Genomic DNA, 15,968 nt, shown 5'->3' with positions numbered 1-15,968 from the left:
GCCTCTTCCCATCCATGAGTATTCATAAAGCAAGTTAAGACCCTTGCCAACTTTCAGATACACATGCTTGCAGAAAAATATGTATTTTCTCACTGACAATATTTTTGTGTGTGCATGCACAGAGCACTGTTGTCACCTGGCCAGTATCTTAATTTAACTGCAAATTAACTGAGAAAGCATTCAGTACACATGAAAATACCCAGAGAGGAAGTAACAAAGAACATGTGAACGTGGTAAGATATTGATCCCTACCTGGATTGAGATGTAAGAAGCAGCAGGATTTAAACCTGTTTCTTTTTAAGGCCATTTTTAGTGAAAGACCAGCTACTCAGACAAAACTACTGCATAAGACATTCACTTCAACATTGTTAATAGCATCCCTGCTTCAAATAATAAATGTGTACAAAGTCTACAGGGGGAGTGTGTTTATCCATCAACAGAATCTGCTGTCAAAAAAAAACCAAACAGGTAAAACTTGAGCCTTGCAAAAAAATAGTTTGCTTTTCCTGATCAATAGACTATTTACTGATCTTGTTAAGACAGAATCACAGAATGTTAGGTGTTGGAAGGGACCTTGGAAGATGATCTAGTCCAAGCCTCCTGCCAGAACAGCATCATCTAAGTAGGACACACTAAAAGTCTCCACTTTAAAAGTCTTCTCAGTAGTAGCATCAAGAAGAAGATAGAGGAAGCAGTACTATGTCTACTCAATACACTTGATCATTGCAGACTACAGCTACTCAGCCTTCTCCACAATATGCAAGGACCACAGATAAACGTTAAGAGCTGGGAGGTGGTTGTTTTGTTGAGGGTTTTGTTTGTTGGTTTTGTTTGGGGTTGTTAGGAGTATTTTTATGGGTGCTCTGTAGTTGGGTTTTCTGTTTAGTTTTGGGGCTTTGTTGGGTCTTATTTGGTTAGGAGTTTTTTTATTGGTCTTTTGTAGTTGGGTTTTTTGTTTAGGTTTGGGGCTCTGTTGGATCTTATGTGGTTAGGAGTTTTTTTATTGGTGTTCTGTAGTTGGGCTTTTTGTTTAGGTTTGGGGCTTTGTTTGGTCTTGTTTGGTTAGGAGTTTTTTTATTAGTCTTTTGTAGTTGGGTTTTGTGTTTAGGTTTGGGGCTTTGTTGGGTCTTATTTGGTTAGGAGTTTTTTTATTGGTGTTCTGTAGTTGGGTTTTTTGTTTAGGTTTGGGGCTTTGTTGGGTCTTGTTTGGTTAGGAGTTTTGTTATTGGTCTTTTGTAGTTGGGTTTTTTGCTTAGTTTTGGGGCTTTGATGAGGTTTATTTGGTGAGGTGGAGGGGTGGGGTGGTTTGCTGTTTTTATGCTAGTTTTGCATACATACATCAGTCAAGCTGAAAAATCAAGACTGAAATTTTAAGTCAATGGGGTGGGTAGAAAGCCAATTCTACTCCCATCAAACTGAGCACATCACCAACACATATTTTGTGTATTATATTCTCCCTTGTTTACCCTTGGATCAAAATTAATAACAAAAACTAGCTCACACTGAATGCACTTTACAGTAACTTGTTAATCCTCACAATAATCACACAAACTAAATAATTTCCAATTATTAGAGATGGAGAAGAGATGTTGTAAGCAGTCACAGTTCTTTTCTAAATGCACTGTCTGTCACAATAATGCTTATGAAATCTTGGCCCATCAAAATGCTGTCTGCAATTAGACAAGCCCTTGAGTCATATTCTGCTGTTCTGACTGTAGGTTGCATCTTCTTTATGATCCTTAACACATATTTTGCATAAATATCAGAGATCTGAAAGGCTGCTCTTGCTTCTATTTCTTTTAATCATGAGGCTGCTGAGATATTTTCCTCTTCTGTTCATAGTCTATAAAAGACTGAAGTACATAAAAGAACAAAGAAGCATTAAGTAAGACCCTAAAGCATTTTGGGGACTGGAATGTGTGGCTAAGTGACAGCCTGAACAAATAGAGACAATTTGGAAGTGCTATTAAAGTGCTATTGACATACACCTCAAAACTCCCCAGCAGGCAGAGCTAGGATGGCAGAATGATGAGGGAGGGTGTCTGTTTCCTAAATTTGAGTTTCATGAAAGATTTGGGAAGTCAAACATTAATAAAATTAAAAGCAGTATCACAAGGCATCAAGATTCTGAGCACTACATATTTTACTGGAAATAATTAAATGTAAACTGCCTTAATGGAAGAAAGAACCACATTTCCAGGATTCTTATTAATGTTCCTTCCCTTTCTTTAAATGTCAGAATATATCCTCTATTTAAAAATACAAACATGCAAAATAGAACTCTCTGAATATTCATTGTCATTGGAATACAATTATGCATTGCAGGTTCTCTAGGAGGTGTGATTCATGCACAAACTCAGAAAAGGTCCCTTCATATATGAGAAGCTGTATGAAAGGAGGAAAAAAACACAATCCAAACCAAGGGCAAAATATTCAAGGGTAGTGGGAGTAAAGGAGTTAGCTGTTGTAAGGCATATTAGCAAGGTTAGATGTAGTATTGAATAGGAATTTTTAAAAACACTGAATTTCATTAACTGAGATGCTGAAGGAAGACTCAGAAAACTGAAGGATGCAATGCTAAGGGCCATCAGTCTGTGAGGCATGAAACAGTGAAACAACACACGCATGAACGCTGCTCAGAAGCAAAGGTCTGGTAGTCAGACTGTCAGTGGAATTCTCCAAACACTTTTTACTTTCAGCGAGATGGAGCAAGCATGAAGGAATTTGAAGTCACTAAAATAGGCACGAAGGCAATCCCACTTATAAAGGGGGAGTTCTGGAGGCATATTCCAAATTTCAGTGAGTCATCTCATCCAACTCTGCAGAAATATACTTTACTTGTGCCTGCAGTGCAAAATCTTCCTCTTCACTCATCGAACCTTTACAGCTACAGATGCAATTGTCTGCCAAAGTCTGTGTTTTCCCAAGTCACACTAACAGCACATTTCTCCAAACACTAGCTCAGTAGGAAAATGTTCTCATTAGCTAGAACAGAGCTGCAATTTTTATTTAGATTTAGAGCCAGCCATCTTAAGCTTCCTGCTGGCAAAAAAATTAAGCAACAGGCAAATGAAGTGGTAAGGGAATTAATTTATAAGCATGATCAGAAAAGTTTGCTGTTAAATGTTTATGAAAATCATGTTCCCATTCCTTCAGCCAAGAAAGAAACTGTCAAATGGCAGCACTCCCTTATGTCAGAGTGTTTGCTAGCAGGAAATGCAAAAAACAAGTTTTAACCAAATCCTGTGTCAAACCTCTGACTTGACCTGAGAGAGTTCTTAGCTGTACATGCATAAGTAAAATTAATTTAAATACACCACATTGAAATCTATGCAAAAGTCTCTTCTCCTCCTGCCCCAAAAAAATACTGCTATGCTAGCTTATGACAAAGATAAGATAAAATGACTGGAAGCACAAATAGCATTGTTGCATAGCAACTGTTGATGTACATATGGTGATGTTTATGGAACAGAATGTAGTTCATATTTAATGCAGAAATAATACTGAAACCAGCCCAGACAGCAAAGGCCTAGAGAGCAAGAGAGGGTTGTGCTTCAGATCCCTCTGCAGCCATCACAGAAGCTATGCTTTCTATCAGCTTCCCTAAACTGATGTTCAGCAATGCCACTGCAGGTCTTAGGGATGTGCTCAGCAATAGACACTGCAACATCCTGCAACCTTGCAAAGGAAATAGGGAGATATTTTGCAGCTACTACTTTTGAAGTGTGTTGTACCACTGCATATTATTCGTTAGAGCTATTTCAAATACAAGAACAGGAAAAGAAAATGAAGAGGAGAAACACCAGAGATAGTCTAAACAGAAAGTGCATCATGTGTGAAAGTCAGCACAGACCAGATTTTTAGTAGTTTCTGGGATGAGATCCATTTATACCCAGCTTTGTATTAGCTCAGATCCAGTATACACACTGCAGAAGATGAAGAGATTGCAATTCTGCCAACTTCAGTAGATATTAAAAGCAAATTCAGTCAAAACAAAACCACACAGAAAATCCCTCCAGAAGTCTAACAATCACACCATACAGAAAATATTACATTCTTTGTAAGATCTGATGCCTTCTGTCTGCCCTAGGTGACCTGACAAGGCAGTGTGAACTCACAAATTATCCACAATATGTAAACTCCCTGCAGCATTGTGCAAGCTGACAAAGTATTTCAGAGGCAGCTTTCTGTCATTCCTTAAAGGCCATCAAAAAGATGGTCAGTACAATGTAATGATCCCAGGATTAGAGGGCAGCATACAGAATAGGTCTCAGGGCTTTTAATGTGCTAAAAAAACCCTCAGCAAACAAAAAAAAACAAAACAAAACAATCCAAAGTCACAACCAGAAGAATCTCATCCATTACAAAAGATCCCTCACAACTGGTTTATGCAATTTGCTCCATTTAACTTCAGTCCTCAACAAGGATACTGAGAGCAACAGTGCATGAAGCACTTTTTAGAGCTGTATTTCATTTGCATAATCATAGAATCAATTAGGTTGGAAGAGACCTCCAAGCTTATCCAGTGCAATCTAGCACCCAGCCCTAGCCACTCAACCAGACCATGGCACCAAGTGCTTCTCAAATGCATCCTTCCAGAGGCAACCTTGGTGATTCCATGGGCAGCTTCACACCAGCTTAATCTTTGACTCATGGTTCAAACTGGAATATTGGTCTGGTTACACAGTGGACTTCACAAAAGAAACAAAATCATCAAAGATTTTCACCAAAATATGCTAGTTCTAATTTGAAGACAAATTCTTGTCTGTGAACAACCCGTCCCTGGAGGTATCACAGTATCATCAAGGTTGGAAGAGACCTCACAGATCATCAAGTCCAACCCTTTACCACACAGCTCAAGGCCAGACCATGGCACCAAGTGCCACATCCAATCCTGCCTTGAACAGCTCCAGGGACGGCGACTCCACCACCTCCCCGGGCAGCCCATTCCAGTGTCCAATGACTCTCTCAGAGAAGAACTTTCTCCTCACCTCCAGCCTAAATTTCCCCTGGCGTAGCTGGGGGTGTTTAAGGCCAGGCTGGATGGCGCTCTGGCCAGCCTGATCTAGGGTAGGGTGTCCCTGCCCATGGCAGGGGGGTTGGAACTAGATGATCTTTGTGGTCCCTTCCAACCCTGACTGAATCTATGGTTCTAACATAAGAATGAATGGATTTCAACTTCATGTGATTCCCACTGCAGATTGACTGCTGTGCAAAGATGTGTAAGTTTTGACTAAGTCTTCTTTTATGATTGAAAAGTAGTTTTTTTTTCATGTGGAACTTCTGACATCAAATATGGCAGCAGCTTTTCTTTCATTTGGGTTATTCATAGCTGTGTGCCACTTGTTTGCACACTGGCCATGATTCACTAGGAAAAAAAGAACACTGAAGTTTACTTCTAACTGCACTGTCAAGACGAGCTTTAGCACAACAGCAACACATTTTAGCCATTCTGCAATTTAAGTAAGGGTCATGAAAACTCACTATGTGTTATCCTTGCTGATCACAAGCAAAAACAATTTTCACAGGGTCTGTGCTTATTCAGTGCTTCGTTCCAAACATTTCTCATTTCACTAACTACTCTTTTGCTCCTGATTAATATAATGACTTCTACTCAATAGATACGTGGCCCTTGAAGAGCATTTTCTAGTTGCTAAGAAATGCAAAATGCTTAATTGATTAAACAAAAATTGGACAGCTTCTAAGTACCTAAAGGTTTTGAAACACTGGCATTACAGATGGCAAAACAGAAACAAATAGGCATCTCCTAGCTATCACATTCTAACAACTTCCATGCTGATGACAAACACTCCATAGCCAAGTTAGGAAACTGCACTCACTGCAGCTCAAGTTAACATGAGAGGTTTCTGAAGCATTATTCTGTATCAAAAGGGGTCTCAAGAAGCAAAATGCCTCATCCAGGCTTTTCTCCAGGGACAGTGCCTCCACCACCTCCCTGGGAAGCCCATTCCAATGCCAATCACTCTCTCTGCCAACAACTTCCTCCTAACATCCAGCCTAGACCTACCCCAGCACAACTTGAGACTGTGTCCCCTTGTTCTATTGCTGGTTGTCTGGGACATGAGACCAATCCCTACCTGGCTACAACCTCCCTTCAGGGAGTTGTAGACAGCAATGAGGTCCCCCCTGAGCCTCCTCTTCTCCAGGCTGCACACCCCCAGCTCCCTCAGCCTCTCCTCATAGGCTTTGTGCTCCAGGCCACTCACCAGCTTTGGCGCCCTCCTGTGGACACCTTCCAGCACCTCAACATCTCTCTTGAATTGAGGGGCCCAGAACTGGACACAGCACTCAAGGTGTGGCCTGACCAGTGCTGAGTACAGGGGCAGAATAACCTCCCTTGTCCTACTGGCCACACTGTTCCTGAGCCAGGCCAGGATGCCATTGGCTCTCCTGACCACCTGGGCACATTGCTGGCTTATTTTCAGCCTACTATCTATCAGTACCCCCAGGTCCCTTTCCTCCTGGCTGCTTTCCAGCATGTAGATGATAACCCTACCTACGTTTAATTACTTGCTCAACCATACAAAGAAAAGAGATAGCCACAAAAAACACAACAGTGTTATGCATGCAGATAACAACAAGATGGAGCAAAACTCTTGAGTCTTCTGGCCTTTACAGCATTTGGTTTACTGAAATAATGCACACTGGTATGGTAGCAAATAACTTACCTACTGAACTTTCTGTGAACACAGTTAAGGTCTGTCCTCCCACACTTTGCAAAAGAAAGGGATGTTCCCTTGGTGCACTGACTGAAGCAGGTTTTCCTCCAATATCATTGATGCTTGCAAGCTCTTCATTCAAAGTAAATGACACCTAACAGTCACAATTACCACAGTGTTACTAAACAGACTGTTAAACAGCTTTATGAGTTATGGGGAAAGAGAAAGAAAGAACACACAAGAAGTATAGCACATTTCCCTTTCAAAAACGGAGTGGGGTAAGAGCTTTACTATATTAATCCCTTGCTGAAATACAGAATTTAAAGCTTTCATGTACTTAATAAAATTTACTCATCTTTAAAAAAAAAAATCATTTACTTCCCCCTGAAATCAGAGAACCATTTCAGTTAACTTATTAAAATGTAAGGCACAACAGGTTTTCACATAGTGTTTAAAATCTTTCATACAGCCAACTGAGCTCCAGAAAAAATGGTAATATACCATGACGTGTTATTAGCCTAGGGATTCCTGAACTGCATTCAGCCCAAAAGATGTTCAAACACAGCTCCTTTGCTACACTGACATTGTATGCCAGATACAGGAGCTGAGAAGGTACTAGGGGGACTGGCTGATGGGAACCTCTGGCCATAGGACACAGTGAGGAACAGGAAGAGAGGTATTTCAGACTGGCATTGCACCCTTTCCCTGCTTGGCCTCATTCTGACATGCAGCAACAGGGTCTCTGGCAAGCCATCCATCTTCATGGAGCTATTTCCTGCTTGGCCCTACAAAGACTGCAAAATGAGCTCTGTGGTTCTCACCAATATCAAGATTTTGATGTGAGGCTCACAAACTGAGGGAGGCTGACTCATATTCCAGCCTAGAAGAGTTCAATCAAACATCCAAATCTTCAGAAGAACTCTCTCCACTTATTCTAAAAGGAGTTTGGCCACATTATCGGATGACAAATGCACCTTGCTTCCCTGCCACTTTTTTTGTCCACAGTATCTTCCAATTCAGTGACAGACCTATGTGGCATTCAAAGTATCTCTATCTAATGCAACTTATCTCCTGTAAAAGACACAGGAAGTTACTATCATTCACTGAAGCTATTACAAGCAGTTACCTTTGCATGCAGACAAACATCCAAGCTGCTTTATATTTAGCATGGCAAAATTCCAAACATAAGACAGAATACTTTCAGATTTATCATCCTACTTAGTTCTCAGACAGCCCTTTTGCACTAACACATCTCAAAACGTTTAGAGAGAAGGTTGTTACTATGATTGCTGCTCACAGATGGGTAAACAAACTTAGGGAACAAAAAGATGTAACGAAAACCCCACAGTAAATCTATGGCCAGAGCTTCAGACAGAATTCTCTCCTGAGTCTGTGGTACAATGCTTTATGACAGGTGTAAAAAAAAGGTGACATTAGAAACCAGCCTGTTGCAAATGGTTTTTAGAATTCAGAATATAATACATTTGACAGCCCTTGTATTTAGTAATTACTTACTTCTGTTCTTCCTTGATTTCTGCAAAAGAAAATATTTAATGTTTTAGTTTCCATAATCTAATGTCATCAGTTTAGCTTCCCTGATAAAAAGGCTAATTCAAATTCTAGTTTTGTTACTCATCTTCACTCCAGAGCTGCTCAATTTTGGTTTTGTTATGCTGATGCCCAAGAATAAATGGGAAATGTCAGCAGGTCAGAACAGAAGCAGCAAAACAGCACATGTAAGTGAAAGAACATTCTCTAATTTGATGTGCATATTTCTTGGGTTTAAGAAATTAAACATTATGTAATTGGATACAGCCACTCCCCAGTATAATTTCATGTAATTTATATTCACAGTTACTATACAATCAAGTATCACTCCAGTAACAGAGAAATATGCACTGTGTTTGCAAGAAACAGGATTGTTATTGTAAGAGGTGGAACATAATTCACTTCTGCTGTGTGTGACTTCTAAGAATTGCAATCAACAAAGGTAGTGTAAAGGCTTACTTGGCAATCCTTAGTTTTCCCACTTCACCTCTTCCTGAAGCTTTACTCCACTGTTGTGACAAGTATTTTGGGACCTAAGAAAAGAAGACAGATGATATGTAGATACAGTGATATGTAGATTGTCTATCTGTATATACCTGAAAGCTTTTACCCCAACCACTTCAGAATAGAATCATAGAATCAATCAGGTTGGAAGAGACCTCCAAGATCATCCAGTCCAACCTAGCACCCAGCCTTAGCCAGTCAGATGAGCTGAATATAGTAGACAATAGAGAAGCACAGAAAGGTTTGGGCTGTAAGTAACCCTAAAGATTATCTAGGTCCAACCCCTTGGCCAGCCTTTCATTACAGCACCTTTCATTACAGCAGGTAGGTCAAAGCCCCATTCGACCTGACCTTGAACATTTCCCATGATGGGAGATCCACAACTCTTCTGTGCAACCTGTTCCAGTGCCTCAATACTCTCACTGTAAAAAAATTCAACCTTATGTCTAGTCTGAATCTGAGTCCTTTAGTTTAAAACCATTACCCTTTGTCCTGTTGTAACGGGCCCAACTAAAAGGTCTGTCCCCACCTTTCTTATAAGACCCCTTCACACACTGAAAAGCTGCCATAAGGTCTGCCCAGAGTCTTCTTTTCTCCAGGTTGAACAAACCAAACTCTCTCTCTTTATAGGTGGTGTTCCAGCCCTCTGATAATTGTTGTAGCCCTCCTCTGGACCTGCTCTAACAGGTCCCTGCCTGTCTTGTGCTGGGAACAAGCAGATGGGCACAATATTCCCTATGACGTCTCAGGAGAGCAGAGTAGATAGGAATAATCACCTCCCTTGACCTGATGGCCACACTTCTTTAGATGCAACACAGGATATGGCTGACTTTTTGGGCTGTGAACACATACTGCCAGCCCATGCTCAATGTCTTATCTCTCAGTATCCCCAGGTCCTTCTTTGTAGGGCTCTTCACAGCTCCCTCATCCCCTAGTCCGGACTGATACCAGCAATTGCCCTGACACACATGCAGGACCTTGCACTTGGCCTTGTTAAATCAACCTCATGATATTCATGTGGACACATTTTTTCAAGCTGTTTATACATAGGTACTGTTAAGGAGAGCAAGGAAACTAATGCAGACCACTAATTTTAGTGGTTTAAAAATTAGACCAAAGTGGCATTCCAAATTTCCCAAATGAGTGAAAATTCTTGCAGTGCCTTGAATCTCAAATACTATTATCCCATCATGAAAGGAAAGAAATTATGCAATCAGTATCATATTCATAAACTAAGGAATCTATTTTACAAGATAAAATGATATTTTTTAACATTCATTAGAAATTCTTATTTCTCTGGGGAAAAAAAAACCAACAACCAACCAACTGAATTACCACAATGACAAGAAGTTAGGCCAACTCAGAGACCAAAACATGCAGTGAAAGAAAGAGTCTGGGGACCACAGACACAATAAAGCCCTGCTCACATCAGATGTCTGCTTCTCCAGCAACAGACCTATGCTAAGCAGATCTGATTCCCAGGAGAGTTATCCTAGGCAGATTTGACTCCCATCACTCATTCCCACAGTACTGAGAAGAGTCTTTGTGCAGTTGGCCATGCACAGAATCAGCAGACTGATCTGGCTGGGAGGTGTGTTCCATCATTCAGCATCTGCAACTCTCTTCTCTAGGATGGCTTTCTGTAAAGACTGAACATGACACAGTAGTACAACAAAGGTGAGATGGGAGCAATTTTCCCCTACACACAAGCTATTAGATCTACTGTGCCATCAAGACATGGAATACAGACCCAAGGCAATTAAGACAATCTCACATCTGACTACTTTAACTGTATGGTGTTCAAGTGATATGGAAATGATCCAAAAGAAGTCATTACTTCCTATAAATCCCTTTCTTACCAATAAGGGTGCAACAGTCACTCAGATAACATCGTCTTAATGATGATGCTGCTGGAGGATAAGAAGCTCAATACAACCCAGCAGTGTGCACCAGCAGCCCAGAAAGATAGCTGTACCCTGGGTAGCATCAAGAGTGGCCAGCAGGTCAAGGGAGATGATTCTCCTCCTCTATTCCACTCTGGTGAGACCCTACCTGGAGTACTGCATCCAGTTCTGGAGCCCCTATTACAAGAAAGACATGGACATAGTGCAATGTATCCAGAGAAGGGCCACAAGGGAAGATCAGAGGGCTGGAGAACCTCTCCTGTGAAGACAGACTCAGAGCTGGAGCTTTGCAGTCTGGAGAAGAGAAGGCTTCGAGAAGACCTTATGGTTGCCTTCCAGTATCTGAAGGGGGCCTGCAGGAAAGCTGGTGAGATACTTCTTAGGATGTCTGGTAGTGATAGGACTAGGAGGAATGGAGCAAAACTAGAAGTGGGTGAATTCAGATTGGATGTTAGGAAGAAGTTCTTCACCATGAGTGTGGTGAGACACTGGAAGAGTTTGCCCAGAGAGGTGGTAGAAACCCCATCCCTGGAGGTCTTTAAGGCCAGGCTGGATGGGGCTATGAGCAACCTGATCTAGTGTGAGGTGTCCTTCCCTATGTCAGGGGGGTTGGATCTAGATGATTCTTGAGGTCCCTTCCAGCCCTGACAATTCTATGATTCTATGGTGTACAGTAAGTGCCTACCAGAACAGTGACTCACTAAAGAAAAAATCTCCTACTCTGCCAATGCCAACTTCTAAAAAAGTATTCTGATAGAGAAATTTTATATCTTTTTTCCTTCATATGCTCATGATACATCAGCACAAATCCACATTCTTTAATTTAGCAGAAATGTTCTTTACTAGAGCAAAGTTTATTCTGGCTCACACAGTCCACAGCTACTGAAAACACCTGTGCCCACATAGAGAAATGCTGTGAGACACAGCCAGTGAGAAAGATAAATGCACTCATCTATGCCCGTGGTATTTGTTGTTTCAAGCAGCAAAGAGGCACTTGGTAGTCTCCTTTTTGTCTAGCATAGAACAAAGCTAAACCAGGTTTCAGTGCACGACTGAGGAGATGAGGCTGCTCCACAAACTTGCTGACAAACAGCAACCTGCTCAAACGAATTCAACACTAAATTTGCATTTACTTGTTCTTCAAAGGACCTCACCTAACATCTTGGCACTGGTGCTCAGCACTTTCCTTCAGTCCCACAGTGCCCCATGAAGCACTGCAGAATAGTCAGAAAATCCAGAATGTCTTCCAACTGCTCAGCCCGTTCAGGTTTCCATTGAATCCTAACACTAGGTCAGAAATGGCACAAATGCAGAGCAGAAAGCCATCAATGAGCACAATCTACTGAGAGATACTTTTCCCCACAGTTTGCAAAGTGATGATTTTCTACAGCAGATTTCATGCTAGATCAGATTTATCTTTCTCTCTAAAGCCAGGATAAATGCTATGACATGTGCCTCAGTTGACTTAGTAGAAATATTATTATGTGCTTGAATCTAATCTGTATCTAATTTATATTGCCAGGTAAGAAGGGAGAGGCAAATTTAGTATGAACAGACAAGAAGTGAAGGGCTCTCATGCTGTTAAAATCACTGACTTGCTATACCATATAATCAGACAGGGAACGTATTCAGATTAAGAGGCTGCAGACCAATCACACTTCATTCAGTTGTATGTGAAACAGTTTGGAAGAGTGTAATTAATCATCTTTCTGCTGGCCTGTCTATGGTCAGCAGCTATGCAGAGAAGGAAAAGGAGTTATGATGGACTATGATCAAAGGATTACTGCTAGCTATAGACAAGTACTTCAGTCAAAACCAGATGGTACTCTGAAAACCACGTGCTAAACTCTGGAGCTTCATGCTAACGGTGTAAATAATCACAGGAGAGATTAAACAAAATCTTACACTGTAGACATCTTAATTTGCCAATTTCTTTCCACTTTAGTATAACAAAGCTAACTCACACAGAACAGCCAGTTTTAAAACTGATAACACTGCTTGAAAGAATGTAGAGGAAACAGGAATGACCTGATGTTAGAGCAGCAGGGTTTCAAACAATGCATACCACAGAAAGACAGACCTGTGGAGAGAGTACCTCCTATACTGAAAACCTACTGAATGTTTTCAAGGCAAGCACCATTTATTCTGGCATCTCCAGGTAAGAACAACCTTCCCTCAATATCCCCCAGATACTGAATCTCAAGAAGAAATCTGACACAGTAAGTAGCATCACTTCAAGATCTATTCACAATGCTGTTCTCCAAGACCTTACATCACTCTTCTCTTCTTCCTAATCACATCACACAAATGTCTGGGCTACAGTACACACGAGGCACCCTGCAGGTACTGTAGGACATGAGGGCCACTGCTTCATGCATCTTTCAGCTTATTCACAGCTTCCTATCTGCCTTTAGAACAAACCATGCAAGCAGCCCCTATCTATGTCCCATTTTCTGTATGAAACTAAATTAGCTCTTTCTCTATATATCAGTAAGCAGTACATGCATCAGAAACGAAGGCTGATGTCAGGCTCTGTGTTTTCATATTACTATGAACACACCAAAAAGGTAATTAAATAAAGATATAATCCTTATAAATACAGATCAAAGCTGCAGATTAAACAAATTAAAAAAAAAAACACTACAGGAGAAATGAACAACTGTAAGGGCTCACATTAACTGGGCTTCACTTTACCACTAGCACATAACCAGGAGTTCTTATAACATTGCCCTATCGCAGCTTTCACCGAAAATACAGGAACAAAACACTCCAGTTGTTTTGTGGCTTTATACTAAAACAATTCACTCAGTTTCTGATACTGTCTCTGGTACTGCTTAAAATACTCATAACTGCCTTTTTTCATAGAATCAAGCAGGTTGGAAGAGACCTCCAAGATCATCCAGTCCAACCTAGCACCCAGCCCTAGCCACTCAACTAAACCATGGAACCAAGTGCCTCAGCCAGGCTTTCCCTGAACACCTCCAGGGATGGTGACTCCACCACCTCCCTGGGCAGCCCATTCCAATGCCAATCACTCTCTCAGCCAACAACTTCCTCCTAACATCCAGCCTAGACTTCCCCCCCCAGCAATGATCATAGAATCAACCAGGTTGGAAGAGATCTCCAAGATTATCCAGTCCAATATTTTTTCTTTCAGTTCTCTAGATTATAAACAGACTTAATTTTGAGTCTGCTCATTTCACAAGATATTCTTACAGTCATCCACATCTGCTTAAAACCCAAACCTCTATCCAACAGAGACCAAATCACTGTGTGAATAAATCAGGATGCTTTTTCTCTATGCATGTCAGATTAGATCTTTCAAATCTGAATTTCATGTGTGCCTCTGCAGCTTTCTGCTATCAGCTTTCATTTTTACTGTTAGCATTACAGCACTCTGCAGTGTTCATTATGGCTTCGTGAAGCCAGACACTCAGGTGTCAGCACAGAAGAGGCAATGGGATGCAGTGACACACCCACCATGAGAAATTCTCCACCATTTCAAGGGCCCTAGTAAAATGCTTTGGTAGCAGAAGTACAATAGTGCCATGTACCCTCACCACTAAGGATCAGTATTTGGGTACTACCTTGTCCCACCAGGTTCACTGAAGATGATGGTCTGAGCCTGTTCCCTCCAACTCCAGAGGAGGAGGGAGGCTACTGCTTCTTCCACAGGTCTAGAAAAATGGGGACACATCCACAGGGGACTAGAAGAGGGCCAGGGCACACACTCCCCCACAGGCTGCAAGCCTCCTCTTTCCTGAGCCAATGCTGGCTCTTGCAATTAAAAGCACTCAACCCATCTGGACAGAAAGACCCTATCACAGAATCATAGAATCAACCAGGTTGGAAGAGACCTCCAAGCTCATCCAGACCAGCCTAGCACCCAGCCCTATTTTCCCCGTCTCTGTTGTGAACTCTTAGAGTTGCTTGGTGTGGCATAGAAATGATTACCAGATGATGCATCCTTTTCCTGTTTCTAACAAAAAAAGGAACTTGAGCATCACTTGGAGCAGCATCTGTCTATGGGAATGCAATCTGTGATAAAATACAGCTAATTAAATCCCTGGAGGATTTGTGTTCGTGCATGCTGTGAAACTGAATCAGACAAATATTTCCTATTAAACTGCAGCAGAATTAAAGTGTCTGGTTTAATTTCTAACTGTGTGCAGGAATCATAGAATCAACCAGGTTGGAAGAGACTGCCAAGATCATCCAGTCCAACCTAGCACCCAGCCCTAGCCACTCAACCAGACCATGGCACTAAGTGCCCCATCCAGGCTTTTCTTGAACACCTCCAGGGACGGTGCCTCCACCACCTCCCTGGGCAGCCCATTCCAATGCCAATCACTCTCTCTGCCAACAACTTCCTCCTAACATCCAGCCTAGACCTCCCCTGGCACAGCTTGAGACTGTGTCCCCTTGTTCTGTTGCTGCTTGCCTGGCAGAAGAGACCAACCCCCACCTGGCTACAACCTCCCTTCAGGTAGTTGTAGGCAGCAAGTAGCGGCCTAGCTGCAGAAGGGAACGTGTCCCTGCAGACCGGTGCCTGGGTTTGATTTTTACGGTACCTTTATCTCTCCACAGCACCTTCACCATGGCTGTATCCTCCAGCACCTCCAGCACGAAGGCGAGTTGCAGTGATAAGATACAGGCGTTTGTTTCCCTCGTTTTCTCTAACCAAGGCGTGAACTGGGGACCACTGAAAACTTCCTGGCTGTCTCAGGGAAACGAAAGTTGCGCTACGGCGTTCGTTACAAAGCGTGAGCCACGGAAAGCTCCCAGGGAGCCCACTTTCCCCCGTGGGGTTTTATGTACCCTAGGCGCTACGCGGGCGGACCCCACGCGTGGCTGCTCGCCCACACTCCTCGCCCAAAAGAAGGGAAACGGAGACAACGGCTGCTCGGGGCAAACTTGTCGCCAGCAGCCCCACGCCGCGAACTAGCCGCAGGGCGCCCGCTCCGCGCTGCCGGTCGACCTCTTTCCGCGGGACGCTGCCAGCCACCCTCACCCCGGGCACGGGGGAGCGGAGACGGAAAGCGAGGCCCGGCCGCCGCGGGCCACACCGGGCTAGGCCGGGCCCGGGGGCGCGCCGCGGGGCTCTCACCTTCACCAGCCACATGCCCGTGTTCTGCTTGGCCCCGGTGAGGTCCAGCTCGCCCTTCTCGGTCATGGCGGGGCAGGTGGCGGAGCCGAGGAGGCACACAGAGCGAGCAGGCAGCGCACGCCGCAGCTCTTCCGGCTCCGGCGGCCGCCGTACCCGCCCGGACTCGCTCGGCGGCGCACCTCGGCAGACGGTGGCGCACCGCGGACAAATCTCCTGCGAAGGCGG

General features: G+C 42.9%; 1 protein-coding gene across 2 annotated transcripts in view; it reads right to left on the bottom strand.

Moving 5' to 3' along the window:
- The window catches only part of GTF2F2 (general transcription factor IIF subunit 2), a 93,156-nt gene extending 77,188 nt beyond the window's left edge, over positions 1 to 15,968 (bottom strand). The window contains exons 1-4 of one of the 2 annotated variants that reach the window (XM_064175104.1): positions 15,744 to 15,968; positions 8,688 to 8,761; positions 8,196 to 8,214; positions 6,690 to 6,834 (exon numbers count right to left, since the gene is read on the bottom strand). In XM_064175104.1, coding sequence (XP_064031174.1) covers positions 6,690 to 6,834; positions 8,196 to 8,214; positions 8,688 to 8,761; positions 15,744 to 15,809 — 304 coding nt within the window. In that variant the 5' untranslated portion in view covers positions 15,810 to 15,968. The remainder of the gene's footprint in view (positions 1 to 6,689; positions 6,835 to 8,195; positions 8,215 to 8,687; positions 8,762 to 15,743) is intronic. The other variant, XM_064175096.1, reaches the window with a different exon arrangement.

Source organism: Pogoniulus pusillus, chromosome 3 (genome assembly GCF_015220805.1).
Source record: "Pogoniulus pusillus isolate bPogPus1 chromosome 3, bPogPus1.pri, whole genome shotgun sequence".
NCBI lineage: Eukaryota > Metazoa > Chordata > Aves > Piciformes > Lybiidae > Pogoniulus > Pogoniulus pusillus.
This window is presented reverse-complemented; position numbering and strand designations above follow the sequence as displayed.